Below are 26,298 nucleotides of genomic sequence, written 5' to 3'. Positions count from 1 at the left end.
TTTTTGAATGTTACAATCCTAACTGGGCTGTTGTTCACCAACCTTTGTGTGTTTGCCTGGAGAAGGCTGACCCTGGTTTCGGCACAAAGGCCATTTGTCCTCTACAAACCCTTAGATACAATAATGCAACACTATTCAGATATCAGGGCAGTCATGAATAGCCTTCTCCTCTGAATAATTTAAGGACAGTCCAAGAGGAGACTATTGTAGTGTCGTCCCCCTGACCCTGTCTGCATACAGGGCAGGCGGATAGGGAGGGGGCAGGCAACAGGAAGTCAGTTGGGGATCGGGAAAGGAATAAAGAGCAGCATAAACCCAGCTCCTGGTCCGAGCCTTAATTGGGGGGTCAATACCGAACACTGGCGACGAGAGTGGGATTCCCTGATCCACTGCTCGCCCCCACTCACTGTGATTGCAGCGTGTGCCTACTCACGCCCGAAACCAGCCCGAATGCGCAAAAGGCACGAAAATAGTTGCGATCGCGCCAAAACAGCAAGCCACAGAAGAGTCAGCAGCCACGAGCAGCAGTGCGAAAAGGGAAAGTCTGCACAGTGACTGCCTTTGTGAAAAAATTATTGCCAGAAGTGAGAACAGCCTAGGAACAGAAAGAAAACCTGTGTCTCTACCGGCAGCCATCTTGAAGTCAGGCGCTGGTCATAGGATTGCATTGGCCCCTGCTACGGCGACCATCTTGAGGTCAGGCAAATACAGAGAACCTCATAAAAAACCCTGAAATTTACAGAAATAAGGCAGTACGAGGCCAAGTGAACTCGAAAAGGCCCTCAAGATGCCTGGTGAACCAGATACTTTGCGCCCAGAAGCTACAGGATCCACCCAGCAAGTCCTGCAACCGCACCCAATGATGATGGAAGTGTCATACCTACGCCCGCCAGAGCCCGTAGACCTAACGTCTAGAAACAGTATGGGGCTGAAGTGGAAGAGCTGGGCAGAGGACTTTGAGGACTTCATTACAGGGTCCCAGGTGCAAGACTGATAGGAAAGGACATTGCGCAGATTATCAAAGAATTACCCGCCGCCACGACCATTTCATATGAGGAGGTGAAAGGAGCCCTAGATCGGAAGTTCCTGCACAAACGAAACCTGGACTACGAACGGTACACGTTCAACCTGGCCTCCCAGGAAAAAGACGAACCAATGTGCGACTTCATTGCTCGCATTCGGCGCCTAGCGCGGTATTGCGAGTTTGACGCATTCAATACGGAAGACACCCTACGACTGCGTATCATCGAGGGATGCCAATCGGATTCACTGCGTCGCAGACTGCTGAAGAAACACTACACACTGAAAGAGATCGAAGAACTCACGTGTATCAATGATCAGGCCGAAGACCATGCTAAGAGAATGGAAACTAGCAAGTCAGAGAAAAAGGAGCAAGCCTTTCAGATGCAGTCACACGTGGACTCGAAACGCTACTCAGACCGCCGCAAATCGGACAGACCGGCGCAGAAGACCAGAGCGACCTCGTCACACCATGGAGCCCGAAGCTATCATACGAAGAGGCCCGCCTCAAAATGTTACAGATGCGGTCAAGACTACCCGCACTCGGGACAATGTCCTACAACTGTGCCATTGTTGTGGGAGAGAAAATCACTTTGAAGCAACCTGCCAAAGACGCCGGTCGGAAACAAGGACAGCCAAGTCGAGCTCAGAAACCCGACACCACGCCAGAGCAGTAAAAGGGAGGGAAAGTTGCTCTTCCAGCTCGTCGAGATCGAGCACTCACTCAACTGTCTCACGAAAATCTTGGAGGTCAAAGTCTCGAGAATCGTCCTCTGCCACGCCTGTGTCACAAGACAGTGACGAGTATGTCCTCATAGTGTCAGACCTCGACAGGCTAAAAAAATATCCAAGGCAGAACATTCGAATAGGAAGTCACCCGGCAAAATTTGTCCTAGACTCAGGAGCATCTTTAAATTACATCTGCGCCATGGAATATATCAGCATGAATGAAGCCTCAGCCAAAACTGGAACCAGCTGCTGTTCGAGTTTACACGTGGATGTCCAGGAAACCTCTACCCTGCCTAGGACAGTTCCGCACGACCCTAACGTACAAGAACCGACAGATCCAAGCTCATATCCTCGTGATTAAAGGTCCCGATGCAGCGGACTGCCTCCTCAGTTTGCCGACGGCGGAACGCCTCAAACCTGTTGAACTATTATACACCGTGGATGATTCCCTGGACATCGTCAACAAATTCCCCAACCTATTCAAGGGTCTCGGGAAACTCAACCAATTTAAGGTCAAACTGCACATTAATGAGCGGGTGCCCCCAGTAGCACAACACCATAGAAAAGTACCATCTCATCTACAACAGGCAGTAGACGAAGAACTCCAAGACCTACTACGGACGGACATCATTGAAAGATCCACAGGGCCCACTCCATGGGTGTCTCCGGTGGTAGTCGTACTAAGAAAGGTCAAAACAACAAAGTGCGCCTCTGTGTGGACATTCGCGCCCCCAACACCGCCATCGAGAGGGAGAGACATCCTGGACCTCATATCAGTGATATGCTTGCCTGCCTTAATGGAGCCACTGTGTTCTTGTAGCTAGACCTCAATAAGGGATACCACCAACTGGAACTCCAAGAACAATCCCGGTATATCACCACCTTCACCACGCATCAAGGTCTGTTCCGATATAAACGCCTCAACTTCGGAATCTTCTCCGCAGCAGAGATCTTTCAAGAGGCCATTCGGAGGGTCATCCAGGGCATCCCAAATGCTTTTAACTACAGCGACGACATCCTAGTGTTTGGAGAGAACCAAGTGGAACACGACAAGGCCCTAGACCGAGTGTGCCACACCCTACTTAAAGCCAACCTCACACTTAATCCGGACAAGTGTGAATTCCACAAGTCCAAGCTCAAATTCTACAGGCACATTTTCTCCAAAGATGGCATGAAACCAGATCCCGAAAAAGTGTCTGCCCTCGCAGACACCCCACAACCACAGGACATCAGTGACCTCCGCTCTTTTCTAGGAATGGCAAGTTACTGTGCCCGCTACATTAAAGACTATGCTACCATCGGCTATCCACTCCGGGAACTCACTCGTCAAGGTCAACAATTTCTATGGTCATCCGCATGCGAACATGCTTTCAACACCATCAAGGATACTGTGAGCACCGCCATCAATCTTGCTTATTTTGACACCAAACGGAAAACCGAGATTACCGGGGACGCCAGTCCCATGGGGCTAGGTGCTATCCTGGCTCAGTATGACAGCAACACAGATCAACGTCACATGGTCACCTACGCCAGCCGTAGTCTCACGGACACAGAGAAGGCATACTCTCAGCCAGAGAAAGAAAGCCTTGCGGCTGTCTGGGCCTGTGAACACTTCCACCTGTTTGTATACGGCAAGCACTTCACACTCATCACGGACCACCAAGCGCTCATCACCATTTTTGGCAACCCGCGGGCAAAGATGCCTCCATGGATAGAGAGATGGGGCCTCCGACTACAAGATTATATCTACACCATCATTCATAAGCCAGGGAAGGCTTAAAACCCATCAGACTACATGTCAAGGCATCCACAATCTCACATGCGCGAACGAGGCTCGGTGGCGGAGGAGTAAATTCACTTTGTCATCGACGGTGCACGCCCTCCAGCTGTGCCCCTAGAAGTCATTCAAGCAGCCTCAGCCAACGATCCTACTATCCAGGCTATCATGGGTCAAATACGTGCTAACTCCTTGACACCAGCCACCATGACGCGTCTGCGGATGCTCAGGAATTGTTGGCATTCAAACATGTTTAGGCAGAACTATCCATCAGCACAGATGGTCTACTGTTACGAGGAGGGAGGATAGTCATTCCTCAACGGCTTCGTCAAGGGATCATCAATCTCGCTCATGAAGAGCACAGAGGAGTTGTAGCCACCAAGAAAGCACTTCGAGAACGTGCATGGTTCCCGTCACTTGATCGCGTGGTGGAAGCCACACTCAAACACTGTGCCTCATGTCAGCTTGTCAGTTGAGCGGAACCTCCGGCCCCTTTGCAGATGTCTGAGTTACCTGACGGGGTATGGCAGCAGGTGGCTATTGACTTCGTCGGGCCACTGAAATCAGGCAAATACATCCTTGTCATCATGGACGAATACTCCTGCTTCCCTATAGCGCAGCAGGTGTCCTCCACGAAAGCATTGGCTGTTATTCCCGTCATTGATGAAGCATTCGCGGCCTGGGCAATACCTGTAGGAGTAAAGACAGACAACGGACTAACATTCAATAGTCACGAGTTCACTGAATTTGCGAAGCACTTCAATTTCAACCATCGGAAAATCACTCCCCTATGGCCCCAAGCCAACGGAATGGTTGAGCGATTTATGGGAACCCTTAAAAAGACAGTTCAGCAAGCGGAACTTGCTCACCGTGACATTCAGCAGGCACTAAACGAAGTGCTGCGAGCATACAGGACCAAACCACACAGCACCACAAATCAATGCCCTGCCACCCTGATGCTAGGGCGAATTCCCAGCACTGCCGACATTAAACACCGTCAAGCAACCCCGACTCGTGACCACCGATCATGACACCCTGGTCAAACTAGGCCATGCAAAGAAAGCCAAAATGAAACATTATGCTGATCGGCGCAGACATGCGCGACAGAGAGACATTCATGTAGGAGACTGGGTGCTGGTAAGACAAGATCGCAAGACCAAAGCAGACAGCCGATACCTCACCCACCCGATTCGAGTCTCTAGCCAAAAGGGGACTATGATCACCGCCGAATCGAAAGGAAGAAGGATAACCCGGAACATATCGCATTTCAAGAGATACCACTCATCAGCCCACGTTCGTTCTCAAGACAGCGGGTCCAGCACGGATTCGTCGAACCATCGAGAAGACAGCGATGGAGCATGTCCCATGCCAGAGAGGCTAGAGGACGCCCGAGTCAGGCCTGCCCCAGATCAAACTCGAAGCTGTCACCCAAAGAAAGTGGTCAAGCGACCCACTCGACTCATTGAAGAACTCTGAGAGACAGTAAGCATTATTGTATGAAGGGGGAGGTGTAGAGTCGTCCGCCTGACCCTGTCTGCATACAAGGCAGGTGGAAGCGGATAGGGAGGGGGCAGGCAACAGGAAGTCAGTTGAGGATCGGGAAAGGAATAAAAAAGCAGCATAAACCCAGGTCATGGTCCGAGCCTTAAGTGGGGGGGTCAATACCGAACAACTATTTCTCACTCCATAAATGCTTTAATCCCCACATACGAGAAAGAGCCGGAATTCAGCAAAGCAAATGTCTTGCTTTGTTAACACTGGTTTTAGTAAAATTGCCCTGAAAACCACTGGGGTCTCTTCACACACGTTGGGAAAAACAATTGATGCAATTGGTGTTACAAAGACATGTGATTTGGTTGTACCTGATGATGACAAATTAGAACACCCTATTCACCCTGAGACAGAAGAAGGAATCCGCCAAGTTATTGCTGCTCCATTAAAACGAAAGCTTTCGATTCCCTCTAAAAGCATCTGCAATACTCCTATTTACCCATCGAAAAGCCTGATTAAAAACATGTCATTTTGTGAAAGATTTGCAAGCTATTCATGCTGTTGTATTGTCCAGTATTCCTGCTGTAGAAAACCCTGCTATCATTTTCTCATGTATTCTGCCTACAGCCCTGTTTTATTTGTAGTGATTTACGCTCTGCTTTCTTTTCTATAGCTATACACCCTTAGAGGCAGTTTTTGGTTTGCTTTCTCATTCAGCTGCTCTCAAATGGCATGGACTCAGGTCCACAGGGTTACACAGAGTCACCTACTATTTTTTACACAAGCTCTTCAAAGAAATGTAGACACTTTGGTCTTCTTATGTGGTTCTATACTAATTCAGTATGACAATGATTTGTGAAGCTGGATTCAGTGGACCAATGCAAACGTCATTTCCTCTATTTATTTAATGAGCTGGCCAACTGAGGACATACAGCCTCTAGAGAAAATTCTGTTTGCCTCGTGTTCTAACAGCTTGGTCACAACATCTCAGCAAGAGAAGGAAAACTGTCTGCTGATCACATCCAAGCTATCTATCTACATGTTATCCCATTCAATTATTGTGTCTTTAATTAATACATCAGCTACTGTAGTTAACTGATTTTTGATTATGCCAACAAAGTGAAACCCCTGCAGGTGTTAGTAAACAGTGATACTTTAAAACCTTTGCCTAGGTTCATGAAAGCTGGCCAAGTATTTCTGTCTCTGAAAAATAAATTGTGTTCCGCACTGTTTTAGGTTTGTCTGATTATACAAAACATTTCACTGTATATTTACCCAGGACCCGGGTCCCTGGAGACAAAAACGAAATAGACCGTTTACTATTCCTGTGCTCTTGACGCTCTGGCTTGCGCACTCTTGTGACAGCTGCCTATCTTCTTCAGGAGTGGGTGGAACGTTTCATTCTGCCTGCGGAACTGGCAGAGATTGGCAACTCTGCTTTACTACTGTAACACGCAGTTCTGGCCAAATTCCGCCAATCGCTGCCTCGTGTAATTTATTCCCGCGAGGCTCTAGAAATGCGAGAAAGACATGGCGTCCTTTAGAGCCAGTTTCTAACGCAGGAGGTTGCAGTTGGAGGGCTGTTTTTTTAGTAAATTTACTGCCGCTCAAGTAGATTTTCTACTCAAGTAGCAGTAAAATCAATCAAAGTCAACTTGATTAGGTGCTCCCTTGCACACCTCATGGTTCAGTTTGAGCAGATTTTTCAGCGCTGCTTGCTCTACTTGCTCTAAATTGCAGTGCGAGCAGCGCAACATGCACATTTCTGATCCTTGGAGAAGTTCTGCAGCATCATGTGGAGTTTTCATATAACTCTGCAGAATTCCATGGAGTGAAACTCTCCAAGTTCCGGTAACCCCATAATCTTGTTGAAGTGTCCGAAAATGTTGCTTTGGGGTCACCTCTGACTGTTGCTATGCCTCATGCTTAACCCCTTCACTGCGGCGGTTATTCCGCCACAGTGCAAAGGGGGTGGGGGTCCACGCGGCGGTCCCGTGCTCATGACGGAACGCTCCGTCACGGCACGCGGGTGAGCTGAGCTTGTGACGGAACGGTTCCGTCACGGCCCTGCAGGCGCGGAATTCGTGCCCCGCAGGCGCGGCGAACGGGCCGTGACGGAACCGTTCCATCACCAGCACAGCCCACCCGAGGCTCGTGACGGAACGGTTCCGTCACAAGCATGGGAGGGGTTAATGGAACATTGAAAAAGAAAATATCAAGGTCACGTGAATACCTGGGAGTTAAATTGCCTGAAGCCCTGTCCTTAGCCCTAATGTCAAGGAGAGATATTCCTAAAGGAAATTGAGCCCACTTGAAATTTCTTAATTTGCATCTTTCTCAGAAAGTGACTTTAGACTATTTCAAGCAACTCGTTCATAGTCTACTGATTTACTGTCTCAACAGTATTTATTCTCAGGTGCAAACTCTTTCCCAAAAGCTCAACTGAAGACTTCCACGATATGCAAAGAGGGTACTGGATTCACAAACAGATTCATCCTCAACAGGGGTACAGGATTCATATGAAGATTCATCAGCAAAATCCTGCTCATCCTCAACACTGCTGTCAAGTACCTAGAACTGCTTGCTTAGATCCTCGCTTCACACTGCAAACAGATCACAGAACCAAGAGACACTGGACCAACTAATATAAAACGCCCCTGCTCCTCAGGCAGACCACAAAGTTGCAGCAGCTCTTCCTGCCTAAAAGCTACTTTCACTGTGACAGGGTTGGCTGTTCCATTAGATCCAATATTAAGATTAATATATGTTATCTCCGGCTAGGAAACAGATAATTAAATTGTTGAACTTTTTGAAATATTAATTACAAGCTCAGTTCACTTTTTGAAATATTAATTACAAGCTCAGTTCACTTGTGAAGTCAAATTTGTAATAAATATTTTGGAAAGATTACTTGTAAAAAGTTACATTTGTGCTGCCTGAAGTCCCTGGAAGCTCGATCTTCATTTTGCTTTCCCTCTTCTGCCTGTCAGTGGTTAGCATTTCAATAGGCAGGAATACATTGTGAACTTGCTCCCAGGACAGGGACAAATGGCTTTGGGTGTGCTGAGGTGTTGTTGTGCCCATGATGGGACGGTCTGTGGCTGGGCCCAAGGACTTCATTAATTTCAAAGAGAACTACCCTACACACAAGCAGGTGCGGCTAATACCCAGGCTTACACCCTTATTTTGCCCCCTGAGCCAGACTAGCCTCCATCACAGCCGGGCTCTTACTGATATCACAGTGTCAGCTTTTGCTAGAGTGTTAAGACATGTATGAAAGGCCTGTTGGGATTTTTCCTATGCCACTGGGCACTACTTCAAAGAGGCCTCCCCTGTCAGAGGCAAATGTTAGCTGACATCTGTGCAGGCTCTTTCTTTTCTCCCACCAGCCAATCAGCCTCTAATCATAGAGGGCCTCTCTTTCACATAACAGTGTCAACTTCTATGTAACAGGTCTGTAGGGTTAACATATAACGTTTGGGATCCACTTCAAAGGATGGAAACAGAATGCCAAAACAATGTGTTTGTATCCACGCTCTGGTTGCTAAAAACTCAGCTTTGTTCTACCAGATTTCTGTCTCTGAGCTAGTTTTGTATCCTGTATTTGTATCCTATATTTGTAAAGCGTGAACTTTTGAGGGTACAGAGACTGTCTAAAACTGGATTTTTGTATTAAATGTGAGAGGACACTATAATTACCATAGTACATTCCCCACACATAAAAACACCACACAGAGCCCAAATTTGGTAGACAGAAGACTTTGACCATCGTGAAAATGCCCAAAACAGACAGGGTGGGTGCTGGAACCTTTACCACATTGGTTAGGGCGTCCCCGGGGGTCATTCCCACCCACTAGCTCATGGCAGGCGTAAATGTGGCATCTTTAGGCACCCACTTCAGAACACTCCTGGACACGAGGAACATCAGAGAGGGCTGAAGCTCCTGGAGGTTGATGGGGAGTTAAAGAACTAAAATTAGAAGGTAAAATATTTGTCCAGGGCAACCCTCATTAATGTATCTGAACCACACTCCATCACGGTCAATGTCAACCTAGGCTTATGTCCTCCTGTTCAACCATAAACCCAGACTATCTTTGGCACTTTGTGCTTCTTGGCATTATTTCAACTTAAAACTTAAAAAAATAATATCAGTGGTTCCCTTCTAAGATTTTTGTGATTTTGGTGTCATTTTTATCACTGTTCATTCTCTAGTGTTCTAATTAGTTATGAGATTTTTATTGTTTTGCAGTTCAACTTTATTAATGCTTTAGTACTAAATAATTACTTAACACATTGCCTCTACGTTAAGGCTGACTGCTCTGTGCCACAGCTCCCAGAGGGTTGAGCTCAGGTTTATTTAGGGATTTTAGTTGTTCACCTTGACAAAGTTTTTCAATATTACTTGAGGTGGGTGCTTACCTCTATCAACTAATAACCCAATTTCTCACAGTTTCCACTCAAGTTGTTATTGAAGTTCTCCATGTCATGATGTACATGTAATATGGTGAACCCTTTTAAAGACAATTAGAAAGAAATCACTGCTAAGTGAATAACCAGGGAGTTTTTCAAATACCAGGATGGTTAAAAATGAGAACCACAGCTCTTCTAATATTCAAATTAAGATTATCACTGGCCCATCAGATCCAAGGTCTTTGCGAAGATTCATGGTCTACATCCAAGCATATATACAGCTTCTTGTTCTGATAGCATTTAGTACTCATGTGAAGCCTTTCCTGTGTTCTTCCAAGTTAGGTACACAAGGGGGGGAGCGGGGGGGGGGGGGGGGTTGCCTGTAGATTTACTGAACACAACTAATTGTTTTGGAAAGCTCCCAACTTGAGCCAAATTTAACATCTTGCACCTCTGGTTCAGACACTTCTACCCAGAAGTACATTGGCCATTCCAGGTTTAAACGCAGTACACATTAGGCTAGTTATTCAAAAGCACTTACAATTTAATAGGGAAATTAGATTATAGCCTGTTTTTATCTTCATTGAAGTATACTTTTAAAGAGAGCCAATGTCCTATGTAGCAGAAAGATAGGATAACATGAGGTTTTGCAACAGTCTAATCAAAGAGGGTTGCATGCTCTAGTTTGTAATAGCAGCTTGATATTAAAACAAGCATTTGCAATGCAATCGTTCTCGCCTTCGGGACCTTATATGTATTTAGCTATGCAGCACATTAGTCTTGGTGTTAAAACATCTACTGTTCTTTAACATGGAGATAAAGTACGCACCAAACTGCGTGACACGCCAGGTATGGGAACACATGGAGAGAAATATTGCCTTTCAGCTAGAAATGGTATAGTCCAAAGCTCTGTTTTTAATATAAAAGCAGGGCCTTTGGTGGTCATATCACTGAAAATACACGATTTGAAAAATATATTAATGTCTACGGGGACTCGTGGAAGACAATTTCTATGGACTGGAATCTAGAGAATGCTAAAGGTATTCTGGTATTTTACTGACCTCTGCTGTCGTTTTCTATCAAGAAAGTTAAATAGAGGCAGTTGACAGAAAATTTTAAAAAAGGAAGTCCCTCAGCAGAAAGCAGTTCTGGTATTTTACTGACCTCTGCTGGTCGTGTTCTATATAGACAGTTAAAGAGAGGCAGTTGAACAGAAAAAAAAGTCCCTAGGGCTGATCCCCAGAGTCCACAACGTCCATACACATATAAGTATATACTAAAGTATATACTAAAGTATATATACTAAAGTATATACAATAGGTCTCGAAGGTTCGACCTAAAAAGGTGTGATGGTGAGAGCTTGGAAAAATCTTGTAAATAGCGCACATCTGAAATATACCTATTCAGTGTCAAAACCCCTTAAAGAATTAACAGTGAAACAATGACCAATGGGCTTTAAAGATTGCAAGAATGTTAGCTGTACAGATGATCAAAGTTAATGAAACAATACAGCCGCAATTTTAGATCCTAACAGAAAAACGTCCTAACAGTAGTGATATTACGTTTAAGGCCACTGCCTCTTAGGAGTCTTAAGTCAAAATTTGCAGACTCAGAAATAGAACCCAGGCAGGGGTAGGTTATTTACATCAAAAGTTACTTCATAGACAGTCATTTGCTGGACAATTAGGCTGTATGTATAATTTTGGTGTGCTCCACTAAAATCTGATATTCTGCGGACACTATTGTTGACTTATGGCGAATCACCATTACTGGAGAAGGGATGGTGACAATGGACTCCATCAAGTAATCCTCCTTGAGAAACAGAGAGCTAGGCAGAATTAATGGCACTAACCAGGGCCTCAGCTGTGGTAACACTAAGAAAAATGCTTTTGTTCAGCAGATCTCATTGCAGTTGATTACATGGGCCAATGACTAAAGTTCCTCATTCCGAGTTCCCTGTTAACTCTTCAGGAAGAATTCACAATCCCAACTGGTATCTCCCCATGAGTAACCGAAAATTATGAATTCTTTCCCCTGGATAGGACAGGGATTATCATGCGAACCTGATAATACGGGGTCTAATTCTCAATGTTTTTATCCCTTCAAGGGGAAACGATGGGCCCTTATCCATGAACATTTACCATCTGTCTGGAGCAGGAGGTAAATAGTCCAAGGGGTTTGACTTTTGCCTGTGAGAGGGCGAAAGGGGTGGTCTTAGAAAAATTTATTCTTTTTCCTCCAGCTGAGAGGCGTCTAGTGCACTCCCATGCTGAAATATGTGGGTAGTGCTGGGTAAGCAGCTCCCTACAGCCTCCACCACTCCGCTGATGGTTCCGGTATGGTGTCTCCAGGCCTGTAATTGTCAGGCCCGAAGTTTCAGGACTCAATATTTATGGACCTGAAGTGGTATCCACCAAGATGATAGCACCCTGTTCAACTCGTAATGAGGGCTTAGAAGGCTAGTTTATCTAACTACTAATTACTATTAAAATCATAATTTAACTCCCTGGATGTATATGTAAACCTATTACTTACAAGAACAGTCTCAAAATATATGAGAGTGTAACAAAAATCTATTCTTGGTAATAAATTTATTTCAGTCATTATGCTTATTGCAAAATTAAAGTTCAAACAAATTATACAATATGTCTAAGAGGTGAAATATGCATTTAAAACATTGTCTGACTATAGGCACCGAACAACCAAGTAAAATCATAGCTATGAAAGATTTGTTTCCAAAAGTAAAACATGTAATTGATGCAATAGAATAAAGAACAATGACAATGTTTCTGTAAAATAAATAAAATCACCGTAATCAAATGACTCAGACATAATGCAATAAAATAATTAAATTATTGAGTAAAAACACCTTATCTTCTTCCAATAATGAAACTGCAGAAATGAAAACCCCCGAAAAGCGTTGCAAAGAAATAATGAAAAGTAAGTTACAGAAATTATAAAGTTAAATAAGCTGTGGAAGCACATCAAGGGGCTGACGGGGAAGAGAGGGCGTGGGGGAATGGAGGATTCAGAAAAGGGGGTGGTGATGAACAGAGTGTCTGAATTAAGCAGACCACTCTTACCCAGTCCAAAGAACAGGGCTTGATCCATCACCGTTTTTTAGCTCACTGCACCATCCCAGCTCAGAACCTGGCTATATGCAAATGAGTCTGTCCCTGGCCCAGTGCATCATGGGAACAGGGCAGACCAAACTACCAAGCCATTTCTTATGCTGGGAAGGAAACAAGCTTCCGGGGACCGGTTTCTGGCATTTCAGCCGTCTTCGGCCCGGCTTGCTTGGGAATGGAGAGCATGAGATAGATGCAGACGGGGTATGGCATTGCAAAACCAGGCCATAGCGGGCATAGATGATGCACACGACTAGAGAGATGGAACATGGCGGACGCCTAGATAAAGATCACTCAGAAGGATCATTTCAAGCCATAACTAGGCGAAAGGGCAGCAAAAAGGTGAAAACAGTTTATACAGACAATATAAGTGAGCAAAACGAAAATTTCCAAAAGTGGTAATAACAATATCCAGGATGAAAGCGGCCCTACAAATTAAGTAACGTGCAAGATAGTATGAAACCACATGTGGGCACTGCAGCTGTGAACATGGTGATAAGCACATATTCCGTATGTCTTTGGTGTGGTGGATGTGTGCATAATAGTCTAAGTTGTACTGCTGGATGGTGTGCAACTGGAATGATTAGGGAGGTTTACTGTTGTGAGTGATGTGATACACAACTATATAGCATATCCAGGTTGTCTTGGATGACTGTACAATGTTTCTTCGAAAGGGTACGCTGGATATTTGGATGTGGCGTGTAATTAGCGATATTTGCTGTGTCTGTACTAAGTAGATAAGCAAGCAATTTTCTGACATGTCCTGTTGAGAGGTTCTGAATGTTGCTCAATCACGTCAATTAACTATCTAGGTGTACCTGTGGCCAGTTACTACAAAATGGAGGCTTATGAGGAGAAGGTCTGTAGTGCTGAGGGAAAAGAGATGGTAACGTGGTGGGGACGTGACCAGCTAGGAGAATCAAAGGCAGAAACAAATGAAAGAACTCGGAATAACAATGATCGGACCACATGGAAAGAGAGTGGGTTAGTACTGTTAGAAAGAAGGGCAATTGTGAGCTCCCGAGAAGTGAGGGACGCATGAACATCAAGGGTGAAGGTGGGACAGGACTTGCAGGTAGGAGAGGTGGTTGGAGTTCCCCTTTTCCATCCCTGGCCGCAGTGGGGTCTATCCTGCCCATTAATAATTACTTTTTCAGTTTCGTAGAGTGCTCAGCATCACCTTCTTGTCACTTAGGAGCATTTGTATGCCAAGCAGTCCCTGACCGGGAGGAAGTTAGGTTGAAGGGTACTGGGCTCTCTGGCTAGTTTGGCCCAGACAGGTGTGGGCGGGTTGAACCTAAACTGGTAGATTCAGGATTCATGAATGCTTCTTAGTGCTCAAAACCTGAGAGTGCTTTGGAGTGCACCATGCTAACATTATTAATTAGTATACGAAAGATGGCAATTGCCTATTTTAAACAGGCTGCCAAGTTATGTGTGATCCCTCCCAAGTCCTGCAGCATGCCTGCTTTGGTGAATGAAAGAAAGCTGTAGAGGTGTTCCAGTTGGGACAAAAACGCACCTAAAAGAAGGCAGCTTCAGACTTTGGCTCCTTTAAGTACCATGCTACGAGCACGAGGCCTGCTAGCTGCCAAGAGTTGCTGTACTTTTATCAAAAGGAGTTACCTGGCCACCAATTTGTGTGCTGCTAATTTATTCAGCAGATACAAAATACAAAACTTAGAGTCATTGTACTGTACTTTAACAATTGTATTCAATTCAAATTATTTTAAAGCAACAATTCATCATTTTTGATGCATTAGAGGAATACACATCTCATTCCACATTGTGTACCTTTATAAACTCATAACACACATATATTCATAAACTCATAACATAAAGAAAAAAACATTAAAATCGAATAATTTAATTACACCAGTCGATACTACAAGATGCCTGCCAGCGCTAAGACTATTTTCATTATGCAATTTTATGGGGTGCAAAGACAGACAAGCTACGGGGATAAAACTATTTTTGAAGGTTCTCTCTCGGGGTATATTTCATGTGATGACACCTCACTAGAGTCCCAATTGAAGTAGGTCCCTCGTAGGCGAATATGGACGAGCCAACGCGTTTCCAATCCCCCTCTGCCTTAGGGGATTATCATCAGTGCTTAGACCACGGTGTAATCTATATAGTTAACAAAATGAAAAACATAAATTATAAATCACAAGTCCCTTCTCCCTTTCTTTCTCTACTTTTAACGATTAGGTTGGGGAATACTTGTATTCTTCAACTCGCTTCGGTCACTCTTTTGATTATTATTTCTTCTTCTGTGAGGGAAGTGTACCTAAACATAGTCCAATAGATTGTGTAAGTGTACAAGTCTGACCATCACAGGTAATTGTTGTCACAGTTATGGCTTTATTTATGAACGTACTCAAATCTTCACACGTCTGTACCAATAAACGCCACCTTGTATCCTTGTTCTTGGATGAAATAAGCTGGGGCTATTTTTGGGGACTTATATCTCTTCCCTGTAACAGATAGATTATGTTCATTTGACTGGTCCATATAACCAACTGTTTGCGGCATTGAACGAGCTTGTTACGGCATTTCTCTTACTTGTGAAAGTGATTCCTCTTTCATCAGTGGTTGATCAAGGTTTTTCCATGTTTTCTACATTCGTCATCCTTAAGTGTAATCTCGACGGCCTGGCAAGATCAAAGAAAGCCTTGGTCACTTGAATATTGCTCATAATATCAATTTGTGTGGCACTTATTTCGGGCAATTATGCTTGCATATACTAGTGCATGGGCCTCCTTTCCTACTCACGCGGCATGCGCGTTGCATCGTTGCCTTAGCATTTATGCAGTTACTGTTTCAATGCGCCGTAGCGCTTCAGTTTTTAATCCCATGTCCGTTACCAACGGGGCGCGATGTGCGCTTCAATTCTCTGCTTTTCATCGGTTCTATTGTCGGATGGTGACGCGCTGTGTCAATGCGCACAGGCCTGACGCTTATCCTCATATTCACACACTTTTAGGTTATAAATGTCGCTGGACTGATGTTTGCGCAAACGTTCTGCTTAGCTGCTGGTTTCACATACTCAAATGTAATCACTTACGTTTTGGGTGTACGTTGAATAATGGCGGCCGGCCCTATATCGGAGCGAAACCAGGAACTCACAGAAGAACTTCTGCTCCTGGAGTATTGAACTCCCTGTACCTTGGATATTAAAAAAATCGGAAACCATAATAATATACGCCATATAAGTGAAATTAGCCTTGAGAAAGCCCCGGCGCAACTCGCCAAGAGGGGGCGAAACACGTGTCGGCTGTCCATGTTCCACAAAAAATAATAAAGATGTCCTACTGCAACCAGAAATAGTTTTGTCCTCTGTATGACGACTTGAAAGAACGGATATTATTCCTGATAAGAATGATTGTAATCTTCTATGGAGTACACACTCATCACTTCTCAAACTTACGTTTTGGGAGCTTTCTTTGGGCCACAATTTGTCGATGGTCTCTCTGAGTAGACACGCATCACTCAGCACTTGTGCTGGCTCTTCTTTTACGTGTTTCCCTTCCTGTCACTGGCCCTAGAGAATTCTGGGACTTGTAGTGACATGGGGTATAGGTGTTATTCTATAAAAGATCTTCGGCTCCATTTCCCAAGTGTGTGGATGTTTTTTAATTTATGGCTTATGGGTCGTCTCCCTCAATCATATTAGCACTTGGTTCAACTCATTTAGGTCATTCAATCCATTCGTAGTACAGTGAAACTTCAGAATTAAGTACGCTTCTTGTTGTGCCAACAGACTTTCCATATTGCCTCCGCGTGGGGGCGACTTGACACTGGATAAAACCGTCCATTCGAAGTCTCTTTCAGAATGGTTATATTGTGCGAAGTGTTGCACCATCGGGGCAGTCAGGACTCGATTTTTAATGCGTGATCTATGTTGCACAATTCTCTGATTCACTTGTTGTGTTCTTTCCCAATGTATAACTTGGAGCAGGGACATTTGATCGCGTAGATTATGTTTCTTGTTTTACAGTTGGTAAATTCAGTACGGGTCCACTTAATGGAATTGTGTGCAAACTTGTGGCCTTCAATTGTCATGCTGCAGACTGAGCAGTTCCCTTACTTGCGGATACCTTGGATTGGCGGTAAATTCCATTGTGTCCGCAAGTCATTAGCTTTGAGTGGTCCTGTGACCATATCTGCTCGAATTATCTTTTGTCCAATACTTTGTTTTTGCGCATGGCAAATAAGGGTTTTTCTATTGGACATTCCAACTCTGTTAGGAGGTGCCAATTTGATAGAATAATTTTTTTGTATTTATTGGTGTGAGGGCCAAACGTGGATACACATACTATTTTCTCCATAGGTGGTTTTTCTCTTTTGGCCAACAGTGTTTCCCGCGGGGTATACCATGCTCTTTTGATGGCATGTTTCAACAGCTTTCGGGGATAACCCCGGTCTCTAAATTGGTCACAGAAGATGGTTGCATTTGCTATAAAGTCTTCTTTGCGAGCACAGTTGCGTCTGATTCTTAATAGCTGTCCGTATGGTAAGTTATTTTTTAAATTGCTGGGGTGAGAACTCTGATAGTGTAGTATGCTATTTGTATCTGTCGGTTTCCAGTGTAAAGTCGTTGTCAATTTCTGCTTTTCTTCAAAGACTTCTACATTAAGGAATGTAAGTGTTGATCAGCTTTTCGTCATAGTGAACTTGATATTTGGATGTCTCGTATTTAACCATTCATAGAACTGTACTAGTCGGTTTTCAAACCCGCTCCATACACACCAGATGTCGTCAATGTATCTATACCACTGTGTGATACATTCACTGAAAGGATTGTCATTGTCAATAAATCTTTTAATAAATCTTTTCTCGAACAATGCCATAAACAAAATGGCCATTTCCGGTGCAAAAGGACACCCCATTGCTGAGCCTTTGACCTGCATGTAGAATGTGTTTTCAAATCAGAAATAGTTCAGTTTCATGGACATGGACATTTAGAGAAGAATTACTCCAGCCCAGGAGGGATGGAGAAAAGTTTTTTTGCAAGTCATTTGTGAATCGGGCCATAAATATCTTGCATACGGAAGAGGTGTGGCGTCGCGGCTAGGGCGACTGCCTCCGGAATCTGGGGATCACGGTTCGATCCCCGGCACCAGATTAGCCCAGCACCATGTGACTCTAGGCAATAGCTAGCTTAATCTTCCCGACGGCCCCCAGCACCTAGAGACCCTTGCGGGTGATTGTGCGCTTTACAAATGTGGATTTACAAATCACAGGCCTCTTGTTACATTGTTGTCCACTACATATTCTGTTGGGTGGTGAATGGGAAATCATGCTTCAATAATATCACTTCTGAGAAGAATATGTGGCAAGTCAGCAGAATTAGGTAGCAGAATATTTCTCCAGGAAATGCAAGCATGAGGGATGTCATAAAGTGTCAGAAATTTAAGAAATAGGCGAGCAAGACATTGTGAGTGTCACAGGGTCTGCAATCACGAAAGAGGGCAGGTTTGATTGTAACACAGGTTGATGGTAAACTTTTAAAGGTAGGAGGGGGGCAAGTCTGTGCAATAATGGTAAAGAATTCACGTGTTAGAGATTAACTCTATGTGAGTATTTCTGTTTTTTGTAGGTGAAGCAAGTTGGTGCCACCAGTGGATTTGAGGAACATATGACAAACTAGGGGCATATGGAGAAAAGCAAGGCCTATAGGAGAGTTAGAGAAAGATTTTGTTGGCGTGCCGGTACAGGTTTTTGAAAAGGTGTGGCAACAGGGGACTAGGGATTTGAAGGGGGCTGTGGATTATTTAGATACAAACCACAGACTCACTGTGGTGTTGGTGGAATATTTATGGTGCTGGTGGATTATTTATCTCTGTAAAATGAAGTTGAGTTTATTTTCGAGTGACATAATACAGGTGTTAGGATTTTCTTGAAAGACTGTTCTACAAACACTTATAAAGGACAATGATGCTCAAGTACCTTCTAGGGAGATAAGTGTGTTTTTTTTGAGCCATGGAGTAGAAATAGATGTGTAACATAGTTTAACCCAAATGAAAATGAGTTGGTAGAAAGAGCCAACAGAATGATCATGGAAAATGTATAAATAGCAATTAAGAGTCGGTTATCTTGTAAGGAGTTAGAAAGATTTCAATGTGCATATCACACAACTAATCGTACGGCAAATGGATTACAGCATTATTTTTAATGAGAAGGAGGGGTGATGGTAGCAAGTTTCGCCTTCACAGATGAATCACAATGATCAGCTTGGTATGATTACAGTGAAGCAAGGGTACAAGCAAATCAAATGAAATAGAAAGAATGGTATGGCAGCAGGAAAAGGTGAAGGGAATGCATGGATTATGAAATGGAAGATTATGCGTAGATCAGGAAGAAAGATTTTGTGAAGAAAGCTGAATCTAAATGGTAAAACCGGTTTACAATGACGTAAGTGGATACGCACAATGGGCTTTCTCAACGGAGGTGATAAGTGTAGTAAAGCTAGAGTGGTGAAGGATGGAGGTTAACCCGTTTATTGCAGTTTAATTTGGTGTAGCGTTGGGTGCATGTATTTATTACTGACCTACAAGATGCTAAATGCCATAAGAGGGCTGTTTCAGACTGCCAGGGGGGAAGAGAGGTAGGGAGCAGAAGTGAAAAAGAGAATGGAGGCAGAAGCTATGTGTAGCATCCAGAAGGTAGCATCTCTGTTCCTGGAGTGAAAGGTAGATAACTCACAAGGGTCAATGAGTGCAAAAAAAAAAACACTTTGTAAAGTACTGAAAAATAATGATTTGGTCATCTCATTTATAAATAGCTAAAGATGTAGGCAGGATAGTGTGTCCTTTTCAGACATCACGTCCTGTTTTTACTACACCGTCACGTTTAAGTTTCTCCTGTGTAAAGCTGATAAGTTGGGGCCAGAATGTATATTTTACTTAGCAATCAAGGCATATAGAACTTGAAATACAAATAGTTATGATGCTTTATTTTGTGATGGAATTTCTCAGCACAATTACGTCACAGATTAATAACCATTTTGAGTACATCAATTAACTACATCTCCTCTTCAACAGTGATGTTTGAAGCTTGTTTGCCAAAGACATACAAAATACAGTGAGAGGTTAATATTGCTTACCTGGGCATTGTTTTCGGCAGTGCTCAGAGAAACCTGAAGCTTTTGGCATTTTTCCTTGAGACTTTCTGCTTCATTCTGAACAACCTCAAACTCACTTTTAAGCTTTCCCAAATTCTTTTGTAAAACAGTTTCTTGGCTTTGAAACTCCCTTCTCATCTCTGCCTCTTTCTGCATGCAGGCTTGCAGACTTTCGGCTGTGTACATCTGGGACCTTTTCAGAGCTTCAAGCTCATGTTCATAAAAAGATTGTGCTTTGCTGAGTTTTCCTTCATAATCCTCCACAAGTTTTTTCCTTTCCTGACGTAGGTCTTCAAGCTTACAGTTCATGTCCTCCGTTTGCAATCGATGCATCTCTTCAAGGGTCTCTTGCCCCTTAGATAGACATGCATTCTGAGTCTTGAGAATCTCTTGAATTTCCAGTCTATGAGTGGCTCTCAAGTCTTCCAGGGCTGACCGCTTATCCTTCTCAAACTGCAGCTGTTGCTGCATGAAGCTCCGTAGTCGCTCCTCAAACCTCTTCCTGATCTCTTCCACCTCTCTAGACATAGTCACTACTCTCTGGACGTGCTGGGCCTCGGCACAGAGTTGCATGTCTTCAACGCGGCCTTTAAAAACGTCGAACTCTGCCAAAGCTTGTTGCTTCATTTTCTTGTGCTCTTCAAGGGATTCCTCCAGGCCTTGTATCCTTCTCTTGAGATCCACTTCCTCCGCAACTTTACTCTTGTACTGCATTATTTTTTCTCTGGTTTCTGCAAGGATCTGTTGAATCTCCTCCTCATGGGCCTCCTTGATGGCTTGTATACCAGATTCATGTTCGTCATTTCTAGTATTTAAGGCATATATCACCTGGAAATACAAAGGAATGAAGGTTAAAAAGGAGCATAATTGTTATATTGCATTATATTAATGAATGCGATGTGCATTACAGTAATTAAAAGCAGTACATGAGTGTTTTTCTTCTTAAACCAGTCGAATGTTTGTTCAGTAAGGAATGTGGTTAATGCAACAGGAAGCTATTTATGATTTTTAGAGAATACCTAGGGCACAAAGGTGGTGGTATACAACTGGGACGGAGGTACCCTTTTATAGCACTTTACTCTCTGGGTAGTCAAGCAGAAGACATAAGGTGTAGCCTAGAGACTCAGGATTCAAAAATGGAACAAACAAGATGTCCTAAATTGCTGCGCATACAATGTTTTTTTTATCAAAAGGAAAACTATTTTGTTACACACACTATCAACTACTAAGCACAAACTAACACATATGTACAAGAATGGGAGGTGAAAATGCCTAAGATGACACCCTCTCCAATGTTGCCAACCAGGCTTTGATGAGTATCCACTCTTCCACGGTCTTTAACTTCGCCCCAAATACAATAAACTGCTTCCCTCCCTCTGAAACTTCGAAAGGGAGAACCTAGTGTGAGCGATGCTAGAGGTCTGGTTGCCACCCTTGATCTCTGCAAGATAAAGGACATGCCCAGGCTTGCCAGTAAGGGTGAGTTATTTAGCCCATTCAGATTTCGCTTTTACTTTTTTCCTCTCCCAGGTGAAGGCTAAGTCCCTCTGAGTCGATCTGTTGTCAGAGGAAGGCTTTAATGTACCTGCTGTCCAGCAGAGTAATTAACTTGGCTCAGCAGAGTAGTTCAAAGTCAGAATCTCATTGAGTGCTGACTCAGGAAAATACTGAAAACCCTCAAGTATGTGACGAAGTGAAAATGTGCCCAAATTAATATTATATACTGGTACTTGGGACCTTTTTAAGCATGTGGAAATCATTTCACTGTGTTGAATCAATGCAAAGTTAATATATTTGCCACATATTTCACCTACAGAGAGGATATGGTAAAGCACTACAGAGTCACAGTGAAGCACTAGAAGAGACTCACTATATCCCCCAAAAAATGGGAATAGGTCTTGAGTTCCAAAGTAAATTATAAGGGCTGTGCAGAAATATACGAGTTTCTAAATGCCCCATACGTGACAGACAATCTGTGTGTGGATCCTGCAGGAGCGGCCCGTGCATGTAAGAGCAGGAGAGAGGGATTCAACATACGACAACGAGGGAAACTTACATTTAAAATAAAAAAAGAAAAATCTAGCTTTCTTTTTTTTATGTAAGTTTCCCTTGTCGTCGTATGTCGAATCCCTCTCCCTGCCGCTCTTACCTGCGCGGCCTGCATGTGAAATCCTGGGCTGAATTAGACAGTCACCCCACTCACTCTGCCCACACATGTGTGACCACATGGTTTGACATGCAGTTCACTCAGAGCTTCTTACCTCCACTCCCCCAGAACAGCAGACCTTATTTTAAGAGGAATATACTTGTGGTTAGACTTTCAGGCATTTAAGAGACGCGTTTAGTGAGTGAGACACAGATGGTGAGACTCACTCACAGCAGAGGACCAAAACCCAGGTGGTTCAAAATCAGAAAATATAAAGAGGTTTGCTTGTTTCAGAACCAACTCTCACAGAAAATTAAAATCCTAAAATATATATAATAGTGTTTGGAAAATATAACTCAAACATAAAAATGTTAAAGATTTTATGACATACATATTAGCACTGTGCAAAAACTAGACTAGGCTATCTCACAAGCAGCTAAAGTTATAACAAAACAAGTCTGATGAAACTTATGAGTAACAGAGCATAAAGGCTGATATGGCATTATGTGATATTCCATTTGAAGGATCACCACTGTCAGACTTTATTAATTGTTTTTTATCTAATTGCATCACACATAACAAAGAATCTGAGTGTGTATTTTCTGTCAAAGGCAATTTAAACTCAGTGAAATTAACAACACCTCTCTAGAGTTGATGTTCTCAGTCTATAGTAGGTATCTTAAATGAGTTCATTAGGAATTCCTCAAAATCTAAGGCAATGACTGCCAGTGGGCTGGGCACGGTAAGGTGGCTACCACACCTAGTAAATACCTGAACCCTTATTTATAGTATTCACAAAGTTTGGTAAATCGTTGTTATTCCACGTGTTCATCAAGAAAATGAGGAATGGCATGCAGAATTGGGCTTTCTACACTTAACTCTGCATGTCTTAGCATTTACCAAGCCTTTTTCCCTGGTAAAATATGACAGGTGTGACATTCCGAGTTGAGGTTATTACTGAACAATCGCAATTCCTTTCTGTGTGCAAACTGAGGTTTGCACAGCGATCAGAATTCAACTGCCCACTTTAAATCAGGGCTTAACTGTGGAGTATCCTTTTAAATGTTCATAGCCTACCTTTTTATTTTGAGCTTATTAGCCAACATTTGGAGTAAAGAATAATGTGTTCTACAATAAACAGATGTTGGAATCATGTTTTATGTTATGCTTGAATAAAGTAACTATAACAAGGAGGGCTTTATGCGTAAATTTTCTGACCCCAAATTCTTCAAGAAAGTAAGGTTGAACATTTTGCGGGAAGCAGCGGAATTGTGGTATAAGGTCAGGAGGATTATGAAGATCTCCTATTATGGACATAGGGCACCAATATGGGAAGCCCCTGGCTCTCCACTCTGTTCTCAGGATCTCTTGACTACAGCGCTTAGAGCAGCAGGGTTAGTCTGTTGGGGAGATCTATTTCCGGGCGGAAAACTGATCAAATGGGGCCAGGGCGAGGCTACATGGGGGAAGGGATTTTCAAAATTCAAGTACCTCCAGATACAAAGTTGGGCAAGTAAACTGGAGGTTGATATTGGCCGGCAAAACGATTTGGAAGATAAACTTTTCTCTAGTCAAGCATACAGGAAAGAAGTTGCTTTATGGTATTGGGCAATGCTGGAAACTGAAGACGGCGCGTTCCAGCTTCCAGAGGGTCTGTGGGGAAATTGCTTGCCAGACATCGCTACAGAAGAACAATGGCAAGTAACGATGGCTATGTTGTATAAAATAGTAAAATCTGCAAATTTAAGGAGAAATCTTTTGTTCACTATCCACAGAGCTTACTGGACTCCTCGAAGGCTTTCGAAGTTCAAGGCTGGAGGTATGGTGGAATGCCGTAAATGCAGGAGTATCAACGTAGACGATCTGCATATGTTTGTCCAATGTCCAATCAACAGAAAGTTATGGGAGGATGTAAGAAAAAGCTAGTCAAAGGTGCTGGATGTAAACATGGAGGTAAGCTCTGAACTTATTATCACTGGAAGATATGACTTGCAAAGTAAGAATATTACAGACAAGGTCAAATTAGTGTTCTATGGAGTTTTGCTTGCCCGCAGGGAGATCTGTAAATTATGGGTTTCATCTACATACCCAACTCTATTAGATTGGGTAAAAGCCATGAGATACTTTGCTAAATTAGATTTATTGGGTCAGAAAAGGAGAAAGCACAGATTTTGGTTACCTTTTTTATAACATTTTGGTTAAGGGGGGGAAACAATAAAAAATCAAATGATTAAGGTCTTGGCCTATCTCGCTGGCGGCCTTTTTGGAGGTTATACAGATAAGGTAGCAGCTGCCGGAAGATTGAAGCCTCGGGGCTTTTTGGCTAGTATGAAGTTAGAGGCCTAATATCTACTGGGCGGCAGCACAAGCCTTGGATGTTAAAGTCGGCGTATGAGATAAAAGCCCATGAACGGTATCGTTTTGAGTTTCATTTTGGTATATGGGTGGCTACGAGGCTAATGAGGATAAGAAAAAATAAATAAACAAATAAATAAATAAATAAACAATAAATATTTTCAGTACAGCTTCTCTTTCACCAGTAGCCTCTTGGAAAGAGCTGCATGCCACATATATGAAGCAAGACCTGTTATTGCCAGTGCAACTATCTGAGGAAAGGCGCAAATCTCAGAGACTAATAAAATCATACAAAGCTCATAAGAAAGTGGGGGCTTGGTCTTCCAGGATACATAGTCTTACTACATCTCAGCCCTATTCTGGGCAGATGTCACAAAATCCTTTATGATAGTTTGGGATGATTTCACAAGATCCATTGTAGTAATGACCTTTCCTTCATGTATTACACTTTTTTTAAATAATCTGTATATCACGTCCGCCAAGAACAGGACCCAGTTGGAGATATGGCGAAAGAGGCACTGTACAATACTTAAGAGACCGATTTCTTTGCCAGGGGTTCAAACTTGAATATTGCCAGTGACAATGATGCTTACACCCCTTGATTAGGGAGGCGGGGACAAAGGAATTAACAAACTTTGAAAAACTATTCCCCACCTATGAAACCACCAGGGGCCTAATCTTAGGGGTCCTATCTTAACCTGAGACAAACAAATGCCCCCCTATGCATAAATAGGAAAAAGCCTTGGGACTGGATATCCCCATAAAGAAATGGGCCAGATTGCAGAGCCTCATATTGAAACAGTGTGGAATATTCAGGGCATGAAAGCCTTGTACAAAATCTTTACAATTGTCATAGGATACAGCACAAATTGAAGCACTTGTTTGCCAATCTTGATGATAAACGCTAGAGGGGATGTGTGGAGAAGGGAACTGCATTACACATGGGTGTGGGGCTGTAAGAACTTTGCAGTTTTCTGGAAATAAATACTTTGTCATATCAAGAAGGCAACAAGTCTGCCAATTCCACATGATCCACTGGTTGTTGTTCTCTGGCTGTGCCCACGCGGCCTAGAAGGTTTAAGGTAGAGTGAATGGACAGTGATATCACACATGTCTAGAGTACCTCAATCTGACACATGCAAGTTGATTGTTTTTGGTCTTAGCAAGTTTGTATATGATGTTTGGAGCCGGAGGAAGCAGGGGGACTTCTTTTTTAACATGGGTATCATTACTATTTATTGATCTTTTGTGTGTGTGTGTATATGTGTGTGTGTATATATGTATATTCCTCCGTTATACTTAGTTCAGCTAACTATAACTCGCGCGCCCGCAATCCACTGCTGATGATGTCACATATTACATCATTCATGACATGGTCAGTGACATCACTGATGACATCACGGATGACATCTCAAATGACATCACTGATGAAATCATCCAGTGAATGTGGTTTGGTTCATTATTTAAATATGTATTATATATATAGCAATCTGCATTGAAGAATGAGTGGATCTATAAATATAAATATCTGGATGGAGGATTTAGTAGCAGTGCGATGGACTGTTTACTTGACTAATTTATAGTGTCTCACTAAATATATTGGAAAGTGACTAAACTGTGTGAATATCTGTATCACTTTGTCAGGTGTTGTGTAAACTGCTGCACCAGTTGGTTACTAGCTATGTGAAAGTCAATATTAGTTATTGATTAGTTAACTGAGTATTTGTATGGGAGAGTGAATGTGCGTGTGGTTCGGTGGGGTTGTGTGTGACTACCCAAATATCTGTGAATAGTTGAATCAGTAGGTATATGAGGTTAAGACTACATGTTATAACAGATGTTTGGGTGAGTGAATATCTTTATGGGTGTGGTGATGAGCAAATATATCTCTCAATGGTACATGTCCAACAAACTAGAAAAATAAAAGGCAGTGTATGTGACGGTTGTTGTATATAAATAAGTATACATAAGACTCAGTGATTGTAGGAGTGACTCTATGTATAACTGTGTACTTGTAATAGTGATTTTATAATACACTAAGTATGAGCTACTATCTATATGAATAAATGAAGTGGTGTTTGTATAAGTATGTAGCTAAGTAAATGTAAGCATGATC

The 26,298-nt window shown here is 43.0% G+C and overlaps 1 protein-coding gene across 4 annotated transcripts in view; it reads right to left on the bottom strand.

Moving 5' to 3' along the window:
• FAM184A (family with sequence similarity 184 member A) overlaps positions 1 to 26,298 on the bottom strand; it is a 499,679-nt gene that overhangs the window by 263,811 nt on the left and 209,570 nt on the right. For all 4 annotated transcript variants that reach the window (XM_086926730.1, XM_086926731.1, XM_086926733.1 and 1 more), the window contains exon 2: positions 19,664 to 20,509. In XM_086926730.1, coding sequence (XP_086782856.1) covers positions 19,664 to 20,509 — 846 coding nt within the window. The remainder of the gene's footprint in view (positions 1 to 19,663; positions 20,510 to 26,298) is intronic.

The sequence above is a fragment of the Lissotriton vulgaris genome, chromosome 6 (assembly GCF_964263255.1).
Source record: "Lissotriton vulgaris chromosome 6, aLisVul1.2, whole genome shotgun sequence".
Lineage (NCBI taxonomy): Eukaryota > Metazoa > Chordata > Amphibia > Caudata > Salamandridae > Lissotriton > Lissotriton vulgaris.
The sequence above is the reverse complement of the archived record's forward strand: the minus strand, read 5'-3'. Positions and strand labels throughout refer to the sequence as shown.